The sequence below is a fragment of the Nanorana parkeri genome, unplaced genomic scaffold (genome assembly GCF_000935625.1).
Source record: "Nanorana parkeri isolate BGI_ZX_2015 unplaced genomic scaffold, ASM93562v1 scaffold776, whole genome shotgun sequence".
Taxonomy (NCBI): Eukaryota; Metazoa; Chordata; class Amphibia; order Anura; family Dicroglossidae; genus Nanorana; species Nanorana parkeri.
The window spans coordinates 408129-420278 of record NW_017307044.1 but is presented as its reverse complement, the minus strand read 5'-3'; the positions used below and the strand labels follow the sequence as shown (position 1 = coordinate 420278).

The window sequence follows — 12150 nt, the reverse complement described above, 5'->3', positions numbered from 1 at the left end:
TAGCAAAAAATAGTTTGACTTTCTTAAGCAGAGCTGAAGAAAGGCAGTCCAACCTCCTAGAATACTGGTAATGCTGGATAGAGGAGGGGTTATACAGAGGTTAGCAATTGCTTCTGTTTGCCAGTGTCCCAAAACTCCTGTAGGCAGCAGTATAACCCAACTGTTTCTTAAAGCGGACCCTTACCCCCCTTTGACTAAAAATCACATCAGTATGCAGCTCTGTATGCTGATATGAAATCATTGTACATTCATTAGCTAAACAAACATGTTTTTATTTTACTTACAATTACTTTTTTTCTACTTCCTGGTCCACTTGGGCACAAATAATGTAATCGTGCCCATGCATTGCATCCTGGGAAGGTTACATCAGCAGAGCATTACTGGGAAATCTCATCTGTAATCTCATGAGATCTCAGAGAAAAGGCATTTTCCTCCCCTAGCATGATGTGCATAGGCACATGTCCTAGTCACATGTGCCAGAGTTCCAGGAAGTAAAGGGAGATCTAGTAACCTGCCCTTAGTTAAAATGGCCACTGTCAGAAGACTGTGGTAGAAAAGGAAATAAGGTATGCAAAAAAATTGCAATTTTCTAGAAGTATGTGTCTGTAGATTGTCATTACTAAACATTTCTAAAAGAGTCTTTGTTGTTATTTTGAAGATATGGGTAAAGTTCCTCTTTAACTCCTGTGTCCTGCAATAGATGAGAAAGCAGGTTTTATTGCTTGCTATGCTGTTCCTCCTTTGAAATGAGACTTTGATATATAGGGCACATGGGGACAGTCATGGTTGTTAACTGAAGTATTAATATATAAAGCTTTTCAATCTGTGGCAGAACAATCTCCAGAGCAATCAATGCAGGGCTTGGCAACAAAAAGCGTTCCTGTGTCAAATTTGTTCCTTTGACAGCACTGCTTGGGATTTCAGTGTAGCAGAGGCAGCACTATCAGATCACTAGCACATATTAGGAGCTCACTGGATATCTGGCTTGATCAACAGATATTTTCTGTAACGGCAACATTTAAAAAAAAAAAGCAAAACATGGGGGTACAGATGTGAATCAAAAGTGAAAGAAACTGCACCACCACCCAATCCTTTTCACTTCTCCTCAATAAGCTTTATTTCACACAGGGCAGTGTATCACAAACAACACTGTCCTTCACACTCTGTTCCTCTATCAGTAATGCGTTTCACCCCAGGAGGGGCCTAATCATGGAGGTGGTTGCAACCGCAGAAATGTGAGGATTTTCTTTTACTTTAACTATATACACTTTAACTGCATTTCTTTATCTAACATTTTTGATCAAAACATTCAGTTCACATACCAAAATATAGGAGTGCGGTAGCATCACATTATCTCTACCTGAATTGGCTTTTATATACAAAACATTAAAACAAATATATAAAAACAGCATATGCATGTCATAAATTCAGCTGATGCATAGGATGACCTGAAACACCATTTTAGATCATAAATAAATGGCAAAAAAACACACAGTGATTAAAGAGTAGACATGTGCGATTCGTTTTGTTTCCGAATCAAAATTCGTACAAATTTTCTGAAATTTGGACATTCGGATACATCCGAATTCTCGAATCCCAATGCATCTGAATGTGTCCGAATCCGAATTTCCATTTCCGATCGCGTCCGAATTTCGTTAAAAAACTAAATTGACATCGGACATGTGACTTTTCTGGCCAATAATATGTATTTTTCTGTTTAATGCATCCGAATGAGTCTGAATCCGAATTCTGGGAGCCTCAGCTTTAGTTTTATGCACATATGGCTCCCAATGTTGCCGCAACGATTATTCGTTCGTACTACAGAATACTAACTATATATACATAATACTAAAGCTGATGTTCCAAAACAAATGGAGTCCGACTTTCCGAATAGCATTTGGGAGCTCCCGAATGCCATTCGGGTCTGGAAGCCTCAGCTTATATATTATGTATGTATATGGCTCCCTGACCCATATTGCTTTCTGGAGCTCCCGAATGCTACTTGGAAATTAAGACTCCAGAATGCCATTCAGGTCTAGAAGCTTCAGCTTCAGTATTAATATCTGTATATGGTTCGTAAACTTATCCGTAACTAACGAAAATTCGGATTTTGTCCGAAGCCGAAACCCTGAACCAAATTGAATTTAGGACCCGAATCCTGATATAATGAAAAATCCGAACCGAGCCGAATTCTTCCGCAGCTTACATGTCTATTAAATAGTGCCTGGGTTAGGTCTTTTGTGAACCTGTAGGGTTATTCATTGGTTGACCTTTTATATCTAACAATGTAGATTTCAGGTATACATAAACCAAAGATGTCTTAGCTTCTATTACCTCTATTTCTTGGTAGGAGCTGTTAATCATGGCAATCAACATATTGAGAAGAACCACCACCATTGTTACGTTGTAGATTCCATAAAGTACATAACCAATATTCTCAATAAACTTATGGTCATACTTCAGAACTACAGATGTTACTTCAGACAAGCCAAATATGGACCAGAACAGGGTTTTAAAACTTTCTTCAACACTTTAAAGACAAATAGAAAGATAATGAAGTCAGTTTTGTTAAGATGTTACATAGTTAATAAACTGCAGTATCATTTTCAAATCCCCTACATATGGAGATGCCACTTGAAGTGACACTTGCTATTCCATCTAATAGTACCTGCACATAGGTTGTAAGCTCTTTTTTATTGCTTCCTCTCTCTCAGGTCACAAAACTCTAACAATCCCTCTGTTGCAGCTGTGAAAAAAATCAACTTTACCTCATTTCACTTTCACTTTTTTCGTCCTTCCTGTACCCATAATTAATTTTTCTTCTTGACTGACTTTAGCCAATAGAAAATACATAATTTCAGCCAAAATAAAGGATTGCTAATGCCATTGTATCCAGGAAGCCTGGACACAGACGTTTGAAGGTGAAGTCTAATTAAAACTTTATTCAGAGCCCAATAGAGGGTGGGGGGACACACCTCATCTAAATCATTCCGCTGTGTGTGTAATTTAAACTTCAACTGTTCATCTCTGTAAACAACAGGTGTTTTCAGCAAAGTGGAACATCCCATCTGAAGGTCATGATAGATATTTGAAAAGGAGCCTAAAGTTCTACTTGCTGGCCGGAAAAATTAAATAAATATTTATCTGTAATATTGTATACTTCAAATAAAAAATGAAGGGGAGACATGAGGGAGGTTGTGTAGATATATGAATATGAACCTGATCCAATCTAAAATGTTTCTAGGGCAACAACATCACTTATGTGCAGGCAGTTTCTATTGCTTGCAAATACCTGTATTAGTCTTCAAATCAATCCTAGTCCCAGACTGTATATGGGGACCCAACTTCTGCCCAATTTGATATTAAGCCCGGTGCAGACCCTATCATGGTAATGTTACATTCCAATGCCTCTACCACCCACTGCAGATCTAGCATTTTAAATTTTACTATAAGGTGGTGCAACTTAGTTTCAGGAGGGTTTAGAGGAGAACTTTACCTTTGGTACAAGTTGTGCTTTAAGTCATGGCCCCGCCCCATCAGTGCAACCCATATCTCTAGCCTTATTCAATTAGTCTTTGGTGTGAAGCCCTGCTTGGAGCTTTACTGCTTTTTTTCAGGGAGCTTCTTCGTTGGGGCTTTTTCATTCCACAAATATGTAGTATGGCCCCCTTCATTCCTATGAGAAGAGTTTTACTCACCAGGACTGCTGGAAACTTCCATAAGTACAGCTCCCCACAGAAATTAATGGGACCATGGTGCACATGCATATAATGAAGTGGACTCAATAAGGATGCTTTCTGAAGAAAGGCTGGGCGGCTCCTGGTAGAAAACCGCTGGAACAGTTCTACAGAGTGATACCATTGTCTGTTATTGTTCACATACAGCCTGGGCCCGGGATCCAAAGGGGCTCCACAGGGGCACAGGAATGATTTTAAGACAAACACAGGTACTTAAAGGCAGCTCAAGGTGCCTGAACTTTGGCACTCTTGTTTTAGAAATGTTTAGGGCCAAGGCTGGTTCACTTCAAGGTCAGCAAACAAAGTACTGTCAGTACAATTTTCAAGCAAGGTTTGTTAGTGTTGCCCAAGTGAACACCTTTCAAACAATTATGTAACGGCATTAGGAACATAAGTATTGTGTTTGTCCCTGTAACAGAGAATAATTACATTTATACTGACTCATACCCATACTCCGTAATTCAGTTTGGATATGCTTACTTTTTTCCTATATGTTCAATAGACATAGTAGTTGTTATGGTGATAACAACTGATAACTTCAGTCTATGTATGGAAATAGTAGAAACTGTAACATAGGAGCACAATAATGGATCTGGATCATTTATCTTTGCCTCTGTGCCATTTACTTCCATTTCCACAAAAGCCAAAGCGCAAGACATTTTACTTTGATTTAATGACTCATTGTTGGGATAATTCAATTTCTGTTCTCATTTAAAGATGGGGTACATGCCAGTATAAAAGATCAGCATTTAATTCAGTTACGTGTTCATTAAAAAATCATCACATTTATTTTAACCATTTGCAGTTCAAGGACAGTTAAAAACCACAGACTGTGCATATTATGTCCTACAATGCCACCCACCTATACATTTATTTAAGTGTGAGTTTGGCAGCTGAGGACCCCAAGTGTAGAAGCCAGTGACACTGTTAAATGATTGGTTTAACAGTGTGTTACAACAAGCATTAATATATAAAATGTAACCATTTGTTTTTTAAAAATGCAGTTATTTAAAATAAATTATCGTACTTCCTATTCAAGCCTTAATTACCTATACTTAAAGTAACACTAAACTCTGGAGTTACATCTTAAAATGCCTTTTAAATACCCTATTAACAAACATGTATCTTATTTGTGCATCACTCAGCTGTAGATCCTCAAATCATCTCTGAATTGGTGCTGACACTGTCCTTCCTTCTGGAGGATGGCTACTTTTGTTCCCCATGGTCCCTGTTATGGATGCACCGATACCGATACTAGTATCGCTGCTGATACCGAGTACTTGGGTGAGTACTCGTACTCGCACAAATGCTCAGATACCTTCCCTGATACCGGAACTTCCTGTCAGAGGAAGATTGCCTCTGACCGGCAGTGCCGTAGGTCAACATGGAGGCAGTTTTCCGTGTGATCAGAAAGCTGGGCAGCGAGAAATGATCCGCCTTCCAGCTTCCTGATTGGCTGTTTGGCTGGCTCCATGCTGACTGGCCGGGAATCTGGCTTCCCGGCCAATCAGCATCGAGCAGGCCGAAGAGCCGGCTCTTTGCTGCTTGGCTGGGAAGCCGTCTTTCCAGCCAATCAGCATGGAGTCGGCTTTCCGCCCAATCAGGAAGTCGGGAGGCAGCTCACTACTCGCTGCCTGGCTTCCTGATTGGCCGGGAAGTCGGCTCGATGCTGATTGGTTGGGAAGTCGGTTTCCCAGCCAATCACAATCAAGCCGGGCAAACAACATGGAGCCGGCTTCCTGGGCAATCAGGAAGTCGGGCGGCATGTCATTACCCACCGCCCGGCTTCCTGATAGCCCATGAAAGCCTCCTCCATGCCAGCGGAAGCATCGGTATCGGTACTCGGTACTCGGTATCGGCCAGTACTGAAAGCAAAGTATTGGTACTCCAACTTGATACAGAGAAAACGGTATCGGTGCATCCCTAGTCCCTATGTGTGTGTTGTAAAGTAGTCACCGCTCCAAGCTCGCTCCTGGGATGGACTACAATCTCACGTTTAGTTAACTAATTTGTATTGAGATTGTAGTCCATCATGGGAGTGAGCTTGGAGCGGTGACTACTTTACAACATACACAGAGACCATGGGGAACAAAAGTAGCCACCTTCCAGAAGGAAGGACAGTGCCCCCACCAATTCAGAAGTGATTTGATGATCTACACAAATAAGAGACATTTTTGTTAATAGTTAAGGTACTTGAATGTTTTTAACTCCTGAGTTTGGTGTCACTTTAAGTATAAATGGCCCTAATTTTAACTCACACATTCCTCTCCTTAGCAATTATTTTGGTACCATTTAGAAGCAAATGTTTTTATGTTTTCATTTGTGAATAAGTTTACTATAATTTGCACCATACAAATCATGTTACTTTGTGATGAAGGAAACAAATTCTAACATAAATATACTTTGCATCTACAATAACACTTGCAAAAAAACCCCTGCGTTTTATATTTTTTTAACTTGCCTTCAAAATAGAAAATGACATATTTTTGACGGTAATACCACCAAAGGAAAATATTGTTAATTGTTTCCAAATAAACCCTTATATTACCACAATATCATAAATAATGACAAAGTTATTGCCAAATCAATAGCTCATTTCTGAAATATAAAAATTGCTTTGTCAATACAATGAGAAAAGGTTGGCCTTTTATTAAAGTATATGTAAACCCAATTACTATCATGTTATATAAACTTGTTGTCATTTTAAATGTAATTTTGAAAACCTTTAAATCTGCCACTTTCATTAAAATGGTAATGGGTGATTCTGCAATAAAGGTCCTTGTTCACATGTTTCCAGTTATAGTGTGACAACACTCTGTCCCTCCCAATTGTGCTCCTATTTTGTCACCCTAACACGCTTTCCCAATGGAGGCAACAAGTGACTATTTCGACACACATTATGCAGCAGCACAGTAAACTCATGTCACTATCAGAAAACACTCCCTGGGAGATGCCAAAAAGCGATTGCTGGACTGCATGCATATAGACAGGAAGTGGCTTCAAAGAGACAGCAAATTATCAGCAACGCAAATGAGATGCAACATAGGATGAAAAAATATGAAAACAAATATTGTATGGGAAAACTAAACGGCAGTTGCTTATGATGTGCACTGCTTTAGCAAACTAAATGCCATTCAGTTAGGGTTTACATCTACTTTAAAGGAGAACTATTGGGAGAGTAAAATGTACGGTTTCCAACAGTTTGAGCCGACATGTGACACTGCACAGCACTTATTGGAGGAACAGACAGGGGAGGAGGCAGGTACAGCTGGCTCTGACTCCAGAGAGGCAGAGACAACTGACAATCCGGCAGTGGAGTGGGACATTTCCTTGCTGCAGGGCGGCCCTGTGCTGTCAGCGTATAGCGGGCAGTGGGGCCCACTAGATGCTGGCTTTTGGTCACAGGGGTACATTAGTAAATGTACTCCTCTGACCCAAAAGAGAACTATAGCCAAAAAAAAGTTAGGCTATAGTTCCCTTTAATTTGACAATCAGCAAATGTCTCTATTTGAATATAACATATCAATAGAAAAATATCATATTTTTAAAACACATGGGAATTAGTTACTTACGTTGTGAAGGCAGAATTCACTTTTGCTCCCAGGTAATAGGAATACAGGATAAACATCCCAATCATGAAGGCAAGAAACACCATGATAAAAAGGACCATAAATTTAAATATGTCCTTCACCGTCCTGCCGAGTGATATCTGCAGTGGCCCAAAGCTTTCATTGGCTGGCAGGATGTATGCTATGCGGGAGAAGCTCAACACAACCGCTATAGCATATAGACCTTCAGATATGATCTGTGGATCAGACGGCAGCCATTTATCTCTGGCTGAAAGAAAGCAAATACATGGTAAATAACTTTAATACATTATATAGAGGACCAAGTCGATTAATTTCTTTGGAAATAAACCAGGAGCTACATCAAATTAGTCTTCTAGTTTACGTTCTGAAAATATACTAGATCGGCAAGTGTTGGATTTCTTGAATACTGGAATCTTATGATATGCCTGTTAATATTAAACATCATATACAACACATTAATACTGTATATTGCCTTTATTTATCTTTTTTATATTTTAGTAAACATTGCAATAAATACATTTTGCTGTTTTTACCTTTCCAATAGCAGATAAAAGGCAATAAAAAATCAGTTAAGGAAATGTGGAACATTTCCAAAGACCAGCATGTTCCTATCTTAACCATTCTGACATACCCATCACTAGTTCATAAATATGTCACATTATGAATCTACAGTTTTCTTCTGCCCTCTACTTCTTATTTTAAGTTTTTCTGCGTCAGCTGTTTCTGAGGTTCTCAAACCAAAGCACAACTGTTTGAGGTAGCAGATGTTACGGAAAATATATTTCTGTGTCCGTATTCTTTATTCATTTTACGAATAATAAATATATATTTAAAAAATAGAGCATAGATAGGCACAATTGGAAACTGTACAAACACCAACAGCAAAGGTAATATCAAGTGCATATGAAGAAACACATATGTAAAGAACATATGATATTTACAGGGATGTAAATAGGTCATGACACATCAGTCAAGTGATAATAGGAATAATCCATTTCCAGGGTAGCAGGGATAGTTTGATTTTTCCAGGTGGGGTATCTAAAGCCATTATACAATTAGGATCCACAGTGCCTAGAACAAACCAAAATGTCTTAAAGGAAAACTGAGTAAGAAATAGAGAGAGGTAGAATAGAAGAGGTAGAGAGGGAAATGTGGGTTAGGTAATGAAGGGAAAGAGAGACAGGGTAAGGATGCCCGAGGTTAGCCATGCACCAGGGACAGGATATTTAAAGGAAATCTGTAAAGAGCAATGCCTAGGCTGCCATTGCTGACTTCTTCCAAATTTGTTGGTTGCCAGGCATTTATACTGATCCACTGGTAACTTTGAGTCAGATACAGGTCTGTAGTTCAGGATGTACTGAAGCCATAGAATATGCATAACAGCCAGGCATCTTGCATTTCAGAAAGGAGAGGCCAGCAATGATAATGACAGCCCTCTAACTCAAACCAAACACTAAAACTGAAAATTTTGTTGTACATGTTCAAGTTGTACAAGTTTATTTTTTTAATATGTGCTGCTTTCAATTAAATTATACCAGCAAGTTGTTATCACAGACAATTCCATTTCAAGGGTGACAACGCTTACTCTTTTCAGCTGCAGCGTTGTCACCCTTTCTTCTGCACTTCTGAGCTGGACTACAAGCAGCTGTCCCAATGCACATTAAACTGCCACATTTTGCTGTAGTCACCACAATAAAACTGTTATGTTCAGCTGCCGCAGGAGAGAGCACAGACATCTATAGGGAGATTATAGGATGCCCAGAAAGAAAAAAAAGTGCAGACTAAGGGGACAATTATTTAAAAAAAAAATGCAATCCTATTTTACAACACAAGTATTATTTTGTTAAAGTTTAATTCTACTATCAACCAAAAATAGAATGTAAAACACATCTGAAATGGAAAGCAGTATCTGGTCTCCACAAAATAAAACACAGAGCAATATTATCGTGTAGGAGCAGGCAGAGGTGCTCTACATACTTTAGATTTGGTGGTGACTTTGGGAGCACCCTTAACACGAAATACGTGATGCATACAAATACCACTTTAAAGAAGAACTGAAAGAAGAATTTGAAAAATTAACCCTTGCACAGAGGCGTAACTGGAAACCTCAGGGCCCCGGTGCAAGAAACCATAAAGGGTCCCCCCAAGTTCCAGCCCGTTTTGGTGCTGGAACGCACTGGATCGCATCCTGGGTGGCTCACTGCGTTCTGGGGTGGGAGGGGGCGGTGCATTAAAGTCAATGGCACAGCAGGCACGCCGCCCGGTTGCAGTGCGATTGCTTGCACCAGAACACATGGCAAATCAATGCCTGCTTTCCGGTGCAAATCGAGTTCCCTGACTGGCCAAACCCCCGCTACAGTGTCTTCACCATCCCTCTGTCTGAATTGCAGTCCGCAAGTGTCCAAAACACCAGGGGCAGCATGAGGCAGCTGCGGGTGGCGGACCCTCTTCTTCCTCTCTGGGCTCCCCCCCAACTGGCTGAACACAAATGGGACCACTGTAACCCTTGTAATTTCGCCTGCGATTAGTATTGGGGCATTTTCACGGTTACTCATGAAAATGGCCAGTATTGGCACTGGTGCATCCCTAATTAATAATATAATGTATTGCTGGGACTTGTAGTCCTGCATAGTTGGTGCTATTCTGCAGTGCTGTATAATAATTATACAGCAATGCAAAATAGCACCAGCTATGCAGGACTACAAGTCCCATCAATACATTCTATTGTAAATAATAAATATAGCTTCTCCCCCCGCTTGCGCACCCCCTTTCCCCTTGAACCCACTGGAAAGACAATGGTATACATTTTGCACAGAGGAAAATAAACATTACTGAGCCAACAGTTCAAGGAATCCACTCACAATGGGGTCCTTCCATTAATTTCACTTTATTTCAAAAGGCATAAAAACAGCCAACAGCAGACAGCTTACTGGTTTCAGCCCCTTAGTCGTAGCTACGACTAAACTTGGCAGAAACTTGGAAGCCTGTCAGCCTTATCATGTAAATTAACAGCAGAGTCTTCAGAGTCTGTGTTGTGAACTTTGAGGATGAAATACTTCACGTTACCTGCAACTACAGAGGTCAGTTAGGGCTTATTTTAAAGCATTTTTACTGCTTGTTAAAGACGTTCTAAATTTACAGCAGGTACTATCCTCTTATAACATCACAATTATAATAGGAATACATACTATAGTTGTTTTCGATAATGCAGTCAAAGCTTACTTGACAAAAAATCTCTTTTATATAGTGAGCGCTGCCTTCTGCCTGCTCATCACTTACAACAACTTCCTGGGCTTCCAATGTGCTTTGCATCTTTTTTCCTGCTGCTTAATGTCATGCAATCTTGATTTCTTACGACTTGATAGCACATTGCGCATTGCTTCCAGCAAGAAATGATAATGTTACATAGATCAGATGTTGAGTTGTAGTTCATAAGGACATAAGGAAGTGCATATTCACAGGGCTGAGTGAAATTGTGTCAGTGCATTGAGGAAGTAAATCTTCAATAAGTTGACAAACTTCTAGATTGATATGGTTATTAGGAGTAGGATAGAAATTCAATATAGCAATGCATATTTATTTTTAGTTATTGGCCATTCTCTTTTAGGATAGGTAAATTCAATATTACCCATAGACTGGGCACAGGTGCTTGTAATACCGTTTTAATATTTACCATGTTTTGCAAAGTGCATTGCGTCCTTAGGAAGAATACACTCTAAAATCCTATTGGTATTATTCTATAAGTGTTTTTTCCTCAGAGGAAGTGTTATCGGTTTTCTATAACCACATTGCTTTACTTGATGTGGCTAGTTTAGAAGCAAATACAGCTTAGCGACTTTATTCTTAAACAAAAACATTTCTTTAAAGAGCTGCAATTAAAATCTGCTCACTGTTTCTTAGAACAAATTATGCTTACCCTGAAATGTTTGCAGCTTAATTTTTATAGAATATTTAGTTTATAGGGATATTGTCCCACTCCTGCTTTAATTTGCATAATTGGGACTTGCATATTTAGTTTTTTTACACGTGAGGCAAGTAGAAAATGATTATGGGAAAACTGCTTCACAGCTACAATAAAGTTGTATCTGTGCATACTGCTATGTACCTGGACACTGCAGATAAGTATTCTGCACTCTGCATGTGAATGCCCAATTTTGTAATACTTTGTAACATACAGACACTGACAGACTCATGATGAATTAGTCAATTATTGTATGCCCAAGTGCTCTTATTTGTGTAATCAATTAAACTACCAAAAACATATTATTTTGTAGGCTTAAAGGGACATTTACCTTTGCATATACCATATCTCAACACATGGCTCACTGTCATATGGTACCACAAAGCAACAGAGTGAACCTAGACGTACATCACAACAAAAGCACCTAGAGTGGTCTGGGATGGCTGGTTTAAAAGCACATTTACTGCTCGTTATCTATATGTAAATAGGTTCATATCTATAGTCTGGAAACAGGTTCACTTTATATCACCTTTTGTATTCCTGTACGCACAGTATGTCATGTAAATCATCCATCTTAAGAACCAGGTGCTATATAGTAGAAAAAGTGGCCCTTTCAGCGTGTTGTCCACCCCATCCAGCTTTTCTAACCCTCTTATTGGCTGTGTGTAGTGTGTGTAGACACCAGACTGCACATTCAGCAAGCTTTTTTCCAGAAAGCACAAAACCAGTTAAACCCATGTATAGGAGCTTGTATGTCATGCACATTGTATTTATCTTTTCTTAGTTTAGTGCCTGACCCTATTAGGCCCTATTCACATTTCCATACACACATAAACACATGATCGTGCGCTCATTTACACAG

General features: G+C 39.4%; 1 protein-coding gene across 1 annotated transcript in view; it reads right to left on the bottom strand.

Moving 5' to 3' along the window:
• TRPC3 (transient receptor potential cation channel subfamily C member 3) overlaps nucleotides 1-12150 on the bottom strand; it is a 138110-nt gene that overhangs the window by 21394 nt on the left and 104566 nt on the right. Inside the window, exons 7-8 of the mRNA XM_018564738.1 lie at nucleotides 7310-7574; nucleotides 2335-2530 (exon numbers count right to left, since the gene is read on the bottom strand). Of these exons, the coding sequence (XP_018420240.1) occupies nucleotides 2335-2530; nucleotides 7310-7574 (461 nt within the window). The remainder of the gene's footprint in view (nucleotides 1-2334; nucleotides 2531-7309; nucleotides 7575-12150) is intronic.